Below are 14,699 nucleotides of genomic sequence, written 5' to 3'. Positions count from 1 at the left end.
GGATATCTGGTCGGCATGGACGGGTTGGACCGAAGGGTCTGTTTCCATGCTGTACATCTCTGTGATTCTATGACCTGGTGTTCATTAATTTTCTCTCCAGCCTTATTTCCTTGCACTCTGTTGTTTGCTTTAGGAGGGAATCAAGGGACCTCCAAGTTACGTGGTGTCAGTGACCGTGAATTTGAAATTGATTGGCATTTTTAATGATTCCTTAGTAACAAAATCCTTTTGATTTCTTCTGATTAGAATAACATCATGGATCAGTTGAGTAATATTCCAGATGGAAAAAATCTTGTTCAGTGGAATGTCCTGCAGACGATGTTGAACAAAGAGGTGAGTAAAGGGTTTGGGTCACAGTTGAGGCTAAGTCTTGCATTTTCAGACGCGGCGTGGGAGCTTTAGGGAGCCTGCTCGGATGACTGATTATGATTGTAATTGTTGGACCCCCAAGCATGGTTTCAAATCCTGTGGCGCTAGACAATAAAGGAGGGAAATTTGGCTATCAAGCCGGAATTGAGAGGCAAAATGAACAAAAGACTGGTTCAAGATATTTAAGTTTTTAGCAGGGGTTGTATACTTCTGGGTTGTATACTTGCTAACAGGCCAGCTGCCAATTAATGGACATACAGAGAGAGAGAGAGGGAGAGGTGTAGACCACTTATATTAGGCCCTTACATGTCATGATGCCATCTGGCTGAATTAACAATAGAGTACCTTTCTGAGACGTGTGGATAAATGTAACACTCACTAATTTAGTATCAGAGCTGCTTGCAATCAATAATCAAATTTAACCTTTCTTGTATTCTTTATTCTTAGCTTGAGTTTGATGCAAAACTTAATTCGCTCAATCTTCAGAATGAAATGGTTTCTCCAGATGAAGGAGAGAGTGACAAATCAGTAAGTGAAGTTACTGCGTCCGTAATAATTTATTTTAAGTTAATAATTCTGTGCTTGGTCTGTTAGTTTGCCATTAGGATGCAACAAAATGAATTTAAAAAATTAATTTCTGGTTTTTGATAGTATTGTTGAAGTTTGCACACTTGTGTTCTCTGTGAAGTTGAAATAACAATAGCTCTGTGATGGTTAATGGTTATTTAAACAAATAAGCCAGGCCATGTAAACTGACTGTAAAGGTGGCAGAGCTGGCAATACATGATTCAGACTGATAGTTTGTGAAGGAAAGCCGCAAGGTAGGACGTACACACACATTCTGCCCTGAAAAACTGACCTAAAGCGAGTGATAAGTCAACAAAGTGGTCTGTCCCATTTTGCTGATACCAAACTTTAAATGATAGAATCCCTACAGTGTGGATGCAGGCCATTTGGCCCATTGAATCCACATCGACCCTCTGAAGAACATCCCACCCAGACTTCACCCATATCTTTCCTTGGCCTGCACATTATGGGCGATTTCGCATGGCCAATTCACATAACCTACTCATGTTTGGACTGTGAGAGGAAACCAGAGCGCTGGAGGAAACCCACACAGACACAGGGAGACCTTGCTAACTTCACACAGACAGACAGTCGCACGAGGGTGGAATTAAACCCAGGTCCCTGGCGCTATGAGGCAGCAGTGCTCACCACTGAGCCACTATATGAGTATAGCTTTTTTTCCACTGGGTTTCAACAAATTATCTGGCACTCTCTCTGTATCCATTCTACTGTGCCACTTATCAGGATGAACATGTTTATAAGCCAATTGGCCTTGCCTTCTGTTACTGCCTCCCTCTGATGATGTTTGACTGGACTCCTATCAGTGTCTCAGGCTGACTATCTAGCTGGTCAGAGATGATCTTCTGACCTTTTGTTTATTTTTTGGGAGTTGTCTATTGCCAAGACAACAATGAACATTCCCTTAAATAGGAATAAGTACAGTAAGTGGAGTTTGTGGCATGCCTTTTAAATCAGCAAGGCCTATCAAAGGGAAACAGCTCAGCACAAACTGTAAACAGCACTAGGATATATATCCTGTGGTCACATTGTTATTAATAGCCTGTAAATGCTGTACCATTAAAATGAATAGAAGCTTTTGGCAATGCCAAACATTGGATCGAAACAATAATTCCTTGCAGCTCACAAAAAGGAACACTCCTAAAATGTGAATATGCCATTGTGGGATGACTGATGAAAAAGTAAGCTGAACAAATGAAAACTGCTTGCAAGTGGCTCAGTGGTTAGCACTGCTGCCTCACAGCACCAGGGACCCAGGTTCGATTCCAGCCACAGGTGACTCTCTGTGTGGAGTTTGCACATTCTCCCCGTGTCTGCGTGGGTTTCCTCTGGTTTCCTCCCACAGTCCACAGATGTGTAGGTTAGGTGGATCGGCCATTCTAAATTGCCCCTAGTGTCCAGGGGTGTGTGGGTTGGCCATGGAAAATGCAGAGTTACAGGGATAGATTAGGGGGCTGGTCTTTGGAGGGTCAATGCAGAACATTGGGCAGGTGATGGCTTAGTGGTATTATAGCTGGACTGAGACCAGAGACCAATCCTGTCCATGGCCGTACTTGAATTAATAAAAGCTTGGGAATTAAGAGTCTAATGATGACCATGAATCCAATGTTGATTGTTGGGTAAACCCATCCTGTTCACCTAATGTCCTTTAGAAAGGATATTACTGTCCTTACCTGGTCTGGACTATGTGTGACTCCAGACCTCCAGTGACTTGGTTGACTCTCAACTGCCCTCTGGCCAATTACGGATGGACAATAAATGCTGGCCTAGCCAGTGATGCCCTCATCCCATCAATGAAATAAGAAAAGAAATATGATGGGCTGCATGGCCTCTTTGCATCCTGTAGGGATTCTGAGACACTACATATGGATCGTTCAATAGAAAAGGGAAAGCAGTTGGATAATTTCAAAGTTAAAATTCACACAGCACCAGGTTATAGTCCAACAGGTTTAATTCCAACAGGTGGTAGTCTGATGAAAGAGCGTCGCTCCGAAAGCTAGTGCTTCCAATTAAACCTGTTGGACTATAACCTGGTGTTGTGTGATTTTTAACTTTGTACACCCTAGTCCAACACCGGCATCTCCAAATCATGGATAATTTCAAGGCCTTTAAATCTCCTTGGATGGCCTTGCCTTCTGTTACTACCTCCCTTTGATGATGTTAGACTGAACTCCTATCAGTGTCTCAGGCTGACTATCTAGCTGATGTGTCGTTTGATGATTGTTTTTCTGTGCCGTCGCTGGGAAATTGTATCAGCCCTAGACTTGTAAAATTGTTTCTGCAAGTTTGTTTTCTTGCTTTCTGACTTACAAAACTATCCTGCCTGCTTTTGTAGTCTTAAGATGTTTGTGACTTTCGGCCAATAGACAATTGTCTTCATCCACTAAGTGAAGTTCTTTTCTGATTTCTCACATTGGGCAGTACATCATTTTACTGACAAGACATGTCTGAGTTGGGGCTACATGGATATACAGGAAAATCAGCACAGGATCTACATGGAAACTAAAGGAGACACCCTGGCTGCTTTAAGGAAAACCCACATCGAACTTGAGAGAATAATGGAGGATGTGTTTACTCCCTCCTACTCCCTCCTCAAATCTGGCATCAGGAGGAAAATGGGGTGATCATTCAATCCACTACTTCTGTATTCCCTTTCTCAACAACAGCTTGATCCGAGAGGTGCAAGTCCTCCAATCCAGGATGCTTCTGGTGGAAGAGGTATCTGTTTTGAAAAGTGCATGATTTGTCAGCAGGAGGACACAATTTGCTTTCCAGTCTCTTTTTTTTTTCTCCCTCTTTTGGTTTCTCTCCAGACGTTGGAGTCTTGACCAACTCTAGAGAATTAGAGACCTCCAGAAGAATGATGTGGAAGGGAAGGCAAGCTGTGGAGATGCCAGTGTTGGACTGGGGTGGACAAAGTTAAAAATCACACAACACCAGGTTATGGTCCAACAGGTTTATTTGGACGCACTAGCTTTCGGACCACAGCTACCTGATGAAGAAGCAGCGCTCCAAAAGCTAGTGATTCCAAATAAACCCTTTGGACTATAACCTGGTGTTGTGTGTTTTTTTAACTTTGGGGGAGGCAGTGAGAGCTCATCAAGGTCAGGGTAGAACTTTTCCTTGTCATCTGCAAAATAGCTCTGATGGACTGGACTGTTCTCTTTGGAGGAAGCAAAGGCTACGAAGGGATCTGGTTGAAGTGTTCTAAATCAGGGGTTGCTTGGACTGAGTGTGAAAATGTTACTGCTCCTGAAAGGATCAAGACCCAAGAGGGCACCGATTTAAAGTAATTTGGGAGATAAGCAATGCAGAGTTGAGGAATGGCTTTTTCACACAAGTGGTAACGTTCTGGGATGCACTGTCTGAGAGTGTGGGGTGAAGGCAGGTTCAATCAAGACATTCAAAGGGAACTGGAAAACTGGTTACTTGAAAGAGGAACCATATGCAGTGTTATGGGGGGAAGAAACAGGAGTTTCTCTGGTAAGCAGGTAAGTGCTGCATTTTGCTTGTTCTATTCTTTAGACCCAATTTTTTTTTTAAAAGGTTACTTTTAGAGGGATGGCAGTGAAGGCAGTGCAATGTTCCTCTTGCACCATGTTTGAGGTGAGGGATGCCATGGTCGTCCCTGCTGATTACACTTGCAGGAAGTGCACCCATCTCCAGCTCCTCCACGACCATGTTAGGGAACTGGAGCTGGAGTTGGATGAACTACGGATCATTCGGGAGGCAGAGGGGGTCATAGATCGGAGCTTTAGGGAAGTAGTAACTCCAAAGATTGCAGACAGATGGGTGACAGTGAGGGGGACTGGGAGGAAGCAGCCAGTCCAGGGACCCCCTGAGGCCGTTCCCCTCAAGAACAACTATACCGTTTTGGATACTTGTGGGGGGACGACTTACCAGGGGTAAGCAACGAGGTTCAGGCCTCTGGCACGGAGCCTGTCCCCGTTGCTCAGAAGGGAAGGGTGGAGAAGAGCAGAGCAATAGTTATTGGGGACTCGATAGTTCGGGGCACAGATATGCGGTTTTGTAGGGGCGAGAGAGACTCACGTTTGGTACGTTGCCTCCCAGGTGCAAGGGTATGTGATGTCTCTGATCGTGTTTTCCGGGTCCTTAAGGGGGAGGGGGAGCAGCCCAAAGTCGTGGTCCACATTGGCACCAATGACATAGGTAGGAGGAGGGCTGAGGATGTTAGACAGGCTTTTAGGGAGCTAGGTTGGAAGCTCAGAGCTAGAACAAACAGAGTTGTTGTCTCTGGTTTGTTACCCGTGCCACGTGATACAGAATCGAGGAATAGGGAGAGAGAGCAGTTAAATGTGTGGCTACAGGGATGGTGCAGGAGGGAGGGATTCCAGTTTCTGGATAACTGGGGTTCTTTCTGGGGTAGGTGGGACCTCTACAGGATGGTCAACACCTGAACCTGAGGGGCACCAGTATCCTTGGGGGGAGATTTGCTAGTGCTCTTTGGGGAGGGGGGTGGTTTAAACTAACTCTGCAGGGGAATGGGAACCTAGACTGTAGCTTTCGGGTGCAGGACCTGGAGTGTAGGGAGGTTAGGAACATGGCAACAATCTCAAAGGAGGGTGCCTGTAAACAGGAAAGTGGCTTGAAGTGTGTATACTTCAATGCGAGAAGTATACGAAATAAGGTAGGTAAACTTGCAGCGTGGGTTGGTAACTGGGATTTCGATGTTGTGGCTATTACGGAGACATGGGTAGAACAGAGACAGGATTGGCTGTTGCAGGTTCCAGAGTTTAAATGTTTTAGTAGGGTCAGAGGTGGGGGTAAAAGAGGGGGAGGTGTGGCATTGCTTGTCAAAGATAGTATTACAGCGGTGGAAAGGACGATGGATGAAGACTTGCCATCTGAGGTAGTTTGGGCTGAGGTTAGGAATAGGAAAGGTGAGGTCACCCTGTTAGGAGTTTTCTACAGGCCTCCTAATAGTCCTAGAGACGTAGAAGAAAGGATTGCAAGGATGATTCAGGAGAAGAATGAAAGTAATAGGGTGGTTGTTATGGGGGACTTTAACTTTCCTGATATTGACTGGGAAAGCTATAGCTCGAGTTCGTTAGATGGGTCGGTGTTTATCCAATGTGTGCAGGAGGGTTTCCTGACACAATATGTAGACAGGCCAACAAGAGGTGAGGCCATACTGGATTTGGTTCTGGGTAACGAACCAGGCCAGGTGTTAGAATTGGAGGTAGGTGAGCACTTTGGGGACAGTGACCACAATTTGGTGACTTTTACTCTAGTGATGGAGAGGGATAAGTGTGCACTGCAGGGCAAGAGTTATAGCTGGGGGCAGGGAAATTATGATGCGGTGAGGCATGACTTAGGATGCGTGGCTTGGAAAAATAGGCTTCAAGGGAAGGGCGCAATTGATATGTGGAGCTTGTTCAAGGAGCAACTATTGAGTGTCCTTAATAAGTATGTACCTGTCAGGCAGGGAGGAAAGGGTCGTGTGAGGGAGCCATGGTTTAATAAGGAATTGGAATCCCTTGTTAAATGGAAGAGGGCGGCCTATGTAAAGATGAGGCGCGAAGGTTCAATTGGGGCGATTGAGAGTTATAAGGTAGCCAGGAAGGATCTGAAGAGAGAGCTAAGAGCAGCGAGAAGGGGACATGAAAAGTCCTTAGTTGGTAGGATTTGGGAAAACCCAAAGGCTTTCTATAGGTATGTCAGGAATAAAAGAATGACTAGGGTAGGAATAGGTCCAGTCAAGGATAGGAGTGGGAAGTTGCGTGTGGAGGCTGAAGAGATTGGGGAGACACTGAATGAATACTTTTCATCAGTATTCACTCAGGAACAGGACATTGTTGCCGATGTGAATACTGAGTCACAATTAATTAGAATGGATGGCTTTGAGGTATGTAGGGAAGAGGTGTTGGAAATTCTGGAAAGGATGAAAATAGATAAGTCCCCTGCGCCTGATGGCATTTATCCTAGGATTCTCTGGGAAGCAAGGGAGGAGATTGCAGAGCCATTGGCCTTGATTTTTATGTCCTCATTGTCTACAGGAATAGTGCCAGAAGACTGGAGGCTAGCAAATGTGGTTCCCTTGTTCAAGTAGGGGAGTAGGGATAACCCTAGTAACTATAGGCCGGTGAGTCTCACTTCTGTTGTGGGCAAAGTCTTAGAGAGAATTGTAAGGGATAGGATTTATGAACATCTGGATAGGAATAATGTGATCAAGGATAGTCAGCATGGTTTTGTGAAGGGCAGGTCGTGCCTCACAAACCTTATTGAATTCTTTGAGAAGGTGACTAAGGAGGTGGACGAGGGTAAAGCAGTAGATGTGGTGTATATAGATTTTAGTAAGGCATTTGATAAGGTTCCCCATGGTAGGCTACTGCAAAAAATACGGAGGTATGGCATTGAGGGTGAGTTGGAGGTTTGGATTAGGAATTAGCTGGCTGGAAGAAGACAGAGGGTAGTAGTTGATGGTAAAGGTTCATCTTGGAGTGCAGTTACTAGCGGTGTTCCGCAAGGATCTGTTTTGGGACCATTGCTGTTTGTCATTTTTATAAATCACCTGGAGGAGGGGTTAGAAGGTTGGGTGAGCAAGTTTGCGGATGATACGAAAGTCAGTGGAGTTGTTGACAGTGAGGAAGGATGTGTCAGGTTACAGCGGGATATAGATAAGCTGCAGAGCTGGGCAGAAAGGTGGCAAATGGAGTTCAATGTGGGTAAGTGTGAGGTGATTCACTTTGGTATGAGAAACAAAAAGATAGGGTACTGGGCTAATGGTCAGATACTTGGTAGTGTGGATGAGCAGAGGGATCTTGGTGTCCATGTACACAGATCTCTGCAAGTTGCCACCCAGGTAAATAGTGCGGTGAAGAAGGCATATGGCATACTGGCTTTTATTGGTAGAGGTATTGAGTTCCAGAGTCCTGAGGTCATGTTGCAGTTGTATAAGACTCTGGTGCGGCTGCATCTGGAGTATTGTGTGCAGTTTTGGTCGCCATACTATAGGAAGGATGTGCAGGCACTGGAACAGGTGCAGAGGAGGTTTACCAGGATGTTGCCTGGCATGGTAGGAAGGTCGTATGAGGAAAGGCTGAGGCACTTGGGGCTGTTTTCATTGGAGAAAAGAAGGTTTAGGGGTGACTTGATAGAGGTGTACAAGATGATTAGGGGGTTAGATAGGGTTGACCTTTTTCCACGTATGGAGTCAGCTATTACGAGGGGGCATAGCTTTAAATTAAGGGGTGGTAGGCATAGGACAGATGTTAGGGGTAGATTCTTTACTCTGCGAGTCGTGAGTTCATGGAATGCCCTGCCAGTAGCAGTGGTGGACTCTCCCTCTTTATGGGCATTTAAACGGGTATTGGATAGGCATATGGAGGATAGCGGGCTAGTGTAGGTTAGATGGGCTTGGATCGGCACAACATCGAGGGCCAAAGGGCCTGTACTGCGCTGTATTTTTCTATGTCCTATGTTCTATGAGTGTGGGACTGAGTGGGATGCTTGTTGGAGAGCTGGTGCAGGCATGATGGGCCGAATGACCCACTTTTGGACTGTAACAATTCTACGATGTGGATGGGTCAGAGGTGCCATCAAATTAAGATGGATAGGCATAATGAAAGGAAATAGAGTCCACTGGCTCTGAAATTATTCTTGTTTTATGGGATCATGTTGCAAAATAATGATACAAGCTTCAAAGAATGGCCCAAATTCTTGCGAGTTGTGTTTCTCTCTTTCAAATTCTTTTACAACGCCGACAGCTCATGGCTGTCCAACTTTGACAGTCCTCAATCACAGCCAACAACTCGGTGCTCTCCAATCTTGTTCTATTCTGCTTCTTCAGTGATCTACCATACATAAAGTATTAACTTTATGAAATCAGAGACACTTTCCCTTCCAAGTATTTTTGACATCTGCCACGGAAAGTAATACAGGATTTGTTTATATCTTTTTGATTTTTTAAAATAAAAGATTAAAACATTCTCTTGGCTGTCCTAAGCAAATGGAATTGGAGACAATTGAAGAAGAAGGCTACAACAAGGGATATCCTGCTCTAGTCTGCATTTCACTTAGTGAATCCCTACAGTGTGGAAGCAGGCCATCAAGTCTACACTAACCCTTCAAAGAAAATCCCACCCAGACCCAGCCCATAATCCTGCATTTCTAATGGCTAACCCACCTAGCCTGCACATCCATAGATACTGTGGACAATTTAGCACGGCCAATCCATCTAACTCATAGATCTTTGGACTATGGGAGGAAACCCATACAGACACAGGGAGAATGTATAAACTCCACACAGAAAGTTGCCCGAGGGTGGAATTGAACCTGGGTTCCCGCCACTGTAAGGCAGCAGTGAGCCACTGTGCTGCCCCATGGTGAATTATGGTGACCTTGTGAACCCTGTCAATCGTTTCTCCCATGCGCTGGTTTGGCCTCTTTGATGTGGATATGTGGAAAAGGCTGATGCCACATCAGTGGAGGGATCCCGAAACAAAATGGCAACGAGGTCATTTTGACTGAGAGCGATGTCATAAGACACCTAGAGGTCGATTACACGTCCCTCCTGAGTTCACTTCCCTTGATTTCAGTGGAAGCACATCTAACCAACACTTGCACTCGTTTTGCCCATTTCACATGATGACTCAAAGCCCAATGCTGTTTGGTTTTACAGCCTCAAATATAAACGGATTAATAAGAGTAATCCAAAGATGTGCAGGTTAGGGTGGACTGGCCATGCTGAATTGCCCATAGAGTTCAGGGATGTGTAGGTTAGGTGCATTAGTCAGGGGTAAACATAGGGTAGGGGAAAGGGTCTGGGCGCATTACTGTTCAGATGGTCAGTGTGGACCTGTTGGGCTGATGGGCCTGTCATTGACAATAGGTGCAGGAGTAGGCCATTCGGCCCTTCGAGCCAGCCCCACCATTCATTGTGATCATGGCTGATCATCCACAATCAGTATCCTGTTCCTGCCTTATCCCCAGAACCCTTGATTCCACTATCTTTAAGAGCTCTATCCATCTCTTTCTTGAATAGACGCTGTAGGGATTTTATTCTATTCTATAATGATTTAAATTTGATCTGTGGCCCGTAATATTCCATGCTTTGCATCAAAGTCATCCAGAAATCCCTTGGACAATTCAGGGTTGCAGAGCGAGTACAATAATTGTGTTTAAAGTTTTGTATAAATTGTGGTAAATATATACTTAAGTTGAATAACATTAATATAACATCTTAGTTTTTGACACACTGAGTGACCATTGAGATGATGCATGGCGATCCTTTGGGGCTTTGGATGGAGGTGAGGGGGGGGGAGGGGGGAACATGTGGGTGCAGGTTTTACACCTGCAAGGGAAGATGCCAGGTGTGAAGCCAACATTGGGTCATTGGCATGAAGGAGTTGGATTAGTGTACATAGCTGAACAGCGAGAGTTGGTATACTTGGACTAATAATAACTATTGACTGTAACTGACCGCTTTGTAAAACACATGCTTCCCATGATAATAAAAGTGAACCAATCATGTCGACAATAAGTGATATTTCTTGTTTTATACAAAACAACTTAGGTCTTTTGTTATTGTAAATGCAACAATTGAGTACCGGAACCTTCTAACGAAACTAATCGCTACCAACAGATGCATGAGTGGACCAACCTATTTAGAATAGATTATTGAATCCGTAAAGTGTTGAAATAGGCCCTACAGCCCAACAAGTCCAAATCCAAATAATGTCCCACCCAGATCCATTCCCCTACCCTATTACTCTACAGTTCCCCTGACTAATGCACCTGAACATCCCTGAACACTATGGGCAATTTACCATGGCCAGTTCACCTGACATGCGCATCTTTAGACTGTGGGAAGAAACCCACGCAGACACTAAGAGAATGTGCAAACTCCACACAGACAGTCGCCCGAGACCAGAATTTGAACCCAGGTCCCTGCCGCTGTGAGGCAGCAGTGTTAACCAAGGTGCCACCCCAGATTATTTGACCTATTTTTCTCTAATCAGCTTGTGCAGAGATATTACACACATCTGGAGTGGATGGGCATTGGAAGCAGGGACATTACCAGTACACCACAAAAGCCCTATTTGTTCAGGCTGGTTTTGGATTACGATGTGGGTTTAGTAAATGACTTTACTTTGTCCAGGCCCGAATTCTGCCAGGAGGAAATAAGGTGAAATAGCTGTCAGGCAGCAAAAGTGTTTTACTTGTAGCTAATGGTGCCAGCTGCCATTTTAAATGTATTTCTGAGAGCATTGGGCCTGCTCCCCATCACGCCAACACTGTATGTTGAGGTGTGATGATGTTAATGCAATGAAGTCAATGTCACTCAGTGTCTGACTCACCAGGGTCATGTCTAGCACAGGCCCTGACAAGTTCATGTCGAGTTCTTGGGAATATTTTCTTTGTGGGCTAGAAGGCAAAAGAATGGCCCCCAGCCCATATTTCTCATCCACTGACCGCGAATGCCTTGGATTGCTGGCTCCGTTAACGTGCACTTTGCCAGGAGCTGGTTCTGGGCCGGCTCCTGCATTAAAATCTCCCACTTCCACACGCTGGTCATTGGAAGGCAAGCAATCGAAAACAATCAAGTAAATTGTGGTCCAGAATTTAAAATAGCCAGTAGCATGATCTTTTTCAGCTCTTGCAAGCTGCATTCACGCCCTTAGTTCCAATCAGGCTTTTGTTTTGGTTTTGTGTTGAACAAGACAAAAGATCTAAGGAGCAGAGAATGTACCATTTCAAATCTGCACAGTCAGTATCAGACACTCTCAGATCAGTAAAATTATGAGTTACGTTTGGAACAAAACTTTCTGTACTCTGCAGTGCCACGATGATGTACTGCAGCCACAATAGATATTTTTCCGTTTATAAACACCAGCGGAGTCATTCCATGTTATTTACCTGCTGGATTTAACCGAGGTTTCTAAAGGACGTGAATCCAATCCACTTTTCCACAAAATCTGCAGGCATTTAAATTACTTTGGTGGACCTGTCTGTGGAATTATAGGTATTTTGTAAATAAAGAGAAATAATGAGCTTTGATAGTTCTTTTCTTCACTTAGACAAGTGTGTGTCTTGGAAAACTTTGGGACTTCCATTAAAGATCAGTTTTTTTCATTTCATGGCCATGCTAGGACAGTGTTTGCTGCCTGCCCTATTTGCCCCAGAGAAAGTGGTGGTAAGCAGTCCTTTGGAAGTACTGTCTTCCATTTGGTGTCGGTCCACCCACAATGCTGTGAGGCAGGAAGTTCCAGCAGTTTGACCGAGTGGCACTGAGGAAACGGTGATCCACATCCAAGTCAAGATGGTGTGCGACTTGAAGGGAACTTAGAGGTGATGGTGCTCCCCATGTAACTGCTGCGATTAACCTTATAGTTGGTAATAGGTCATGGGTTTGCAAGGCAGTGTTGAAGGAGCCTGGGCAAATTGCTGCAGTAGTACATGCTGCTGCCACTACCTGTTGTTGGTATCGGGAGAGAATATTGAAGATGGTGGACGGAGTGGCCAGTCAAGCAGGCTACACTTGTCCTTAATTGTATTGGGTTTCTTAAGAGCTGGTAGAGCTCCGTTTGTCCAAGCAACTCAAGAGTATTCCATTGCACTCCTGACCTGTACCTTGTAAATGGTGGACAGGTTTTGAACAATCAGGCGGTGAATTACTCGCTGCAAATTCCCCCAGTCTCTGATCTCCTCTTGGAGCCTGGTATTTATATGGGTGGTTGGGATCAGCTTTTAGTTGGGCCTAGCCTCAGCCAGTTTCTAAAGATCCACACAATGCAGTTAAAACAGGACTGGTGTATTTTCAGAAAAGGTTATTTTCTGATTCTTGTAAATGTAAATAGAGAAGTGTGTGTGTGTGTGTGTGTGTGTGTGTGTGTTTATGAAATGGGCACAACCACTGATTCACTTTCCCTCCCTTTACTTAAGGCTGGAACCCAACGCATAGGTGCAGCCTTAAATGCTCTGCATCATTTGTCACAACTGGCTTCCAAACACCAAGTTCTAAAAGGCCGAGTGGATAATCTAGAAGAGGAACTCAAGCATCAAGTTGAAGAAATAGGTCAGCCACAAAATCTAGACAGAGCTAAGATTCATGAACACGACATGCCCTATCTGTTTGTGATTAATTGTCCTCCTAATTCTGGTGAAATGTTTGTCTTTTTGGGGGATGGGGGCATTATTGAATATATTATGTCCTCGACATGAGGCTGTTTACAAGGGCAATCCCTAGTCTGAAGCTGTTCTTCAATCCTGCCTCTTGGTTAGCCATGCAAGGTTTGAGTTTGACGTAGTTTGGGAGATTGTGCTGAGTCAAATTCCTGCATAGTGCTGTTGACTTCCTGTTTTTATGGGAGGAGGCAGACCAATCTGACTTCAAGCGGAGACCTCTCTCCACAAAGTTTCACTAAAATGCCCCCCCAAAAAAATGAGCTGCCTTTGAGGGGGAGAACAAGACTTTACACAAACAGTCTCCGATCGCAAAGAGATCTTGATCAATTGGGTCAAATGGGCTGAGGAGTGGCAGATGGAGTTTAATTTGGATAAATGCGGCATATTGCATTTTGGTAAAACAACCAAGGCTTATCCAGTTAATGGTAGGGCCCTGGGTAGTGTAGTGGAACAGAGACACCTAGGGATTCAGGCAAGTAATTCTTCAAAATTTGTGTCACGTAGACTGGGTGGTTGAGACGGCATTCAGCATGCTTGGCCTCATTACTCAAGCATTTGAGTCCAGGAGTTGGAAGGTCATTTTGAGATTGTAAAGGATACTAGTGAGGCCACTTTTGGGGTACTGTGTACAGTTATGGTCTCCCTGTCATAGGAAGGATACTGTTAAATCAGAGAGGGTTCAGCAAAGATTGCCCAGGATGATATCGGGATTGGAGGGTTTGAGTTATAAGGGGAGGCTGGGACCTTTCTCACCGGAGCGTAAGGGGCTGAAGGGTGACCTTATTGAGGTTTACACAATCATGAGGGGCATAGATAAGATGAACAGCAAAAGTCTTTTCCTTAGGATGGGGGGGGGGGGGGGGGTTCAGAACTAGGGGGCATAATTTTAAGGTGAGAGGAGAAAGATTTCAAAAGGACATGAGGGGCAATGTTTTTTCTACAGAGTGATTGGTGTGTGGTATGGACTTCCTGAGGAAGTGGTGGATGCAAGTACAATTACAGCATTTATAAGACATTTGAAAAAGGACTTACACAGGAAGGGTTTGGAGGGACATGGGCAGGCAGGTAGGACTAGTTTAGCTTGGGAACATGGTTGGCATGGACTGGCAGGACAGAAGTGTCTGTTTCCACGCTGCATGACTCTATGACTTGGTTATAGAAGCTTTTGAGAAAGGCTTTGCCTGCCATTTTAAGCAAAGGTCTCGACTACAGTTGAGCAGGTTTCCCTGGCCTTGGAAGGTCCAGCTGGTGAAAGGCCCGAGGGGCTTAAAAAGTGCCTTTTTAAGCAGGGCTTGTGGCTCCAGAGAGCAGAGTTGCTTCCTCCAGCCCCATTGAGCTTCTCACCAATCCCCCAAACCTCTAGTGCAGTCAGATTTGTTGAGGTCACAGGTGGGAAGGCAAGTGTTGAGATTGGCACAGTCCGCAGAGAGATATGGACAGGTGAAGCGAGGGGGTAACATTGTTAGTCACACACTTTGGCAGGAAGTCTAGAGGAGCGGAATATTATTTAAGTGGAGGAAGACTGCTGAAAGCTACAGAACTAAGGGATTTGGTGGTCCTCGTGCAAAACGGTAGCGCCCAATTTCAGCACATGACCG

At 45.0% G+C, this 14,699-nt stretch overlaps 1 protein-coding gene across 1 annotated transcript in view; it reads left to right on the top strand.

Moving 5' to 3' along the window:
- The window catches only part of LOC140464790 (uncharacterized), a 106,317-nt gene that overhangs the window by 22,691 nt on the left and 68,927 nt on the right, over positions 1-14,699 (top strand). The window contains exons 4-6 of the mRNA XM_072560278.1: positions 247-333; positions 817-897; positions 12,859-12,991. Of these exons, the coding sequence (XP_072416379.1) occupies positions 247-333; positions 817-897; positions 12,859-12,991 (301 nt within the window). The remainder of the gene's footprint in view (positions 1-246; positions 334-816; positions 898-12,858; positions 12,992-14,699) is intronic.

This window comes from Chiloscyllium punctatum, chromosome 40 (genome assembly GCF_047496795.1).
Source record: "Chiloscyllium punctatum isolate Juve2018m chromosome 40, sChiPun1.3, whole genome shotgun sequence".
NCBI classification, from domain to species: domain Eukaryota; kingdom Metazoa; phylum Chordata; class Chondrichthyes; order Orectolobiformes; family Hemiscylliidae; genus Chiloscyllium; species Chiloscyllium punctatum.
This window is presented reverse-complemented; position numbering and strand designations above follow the sequence as displayed.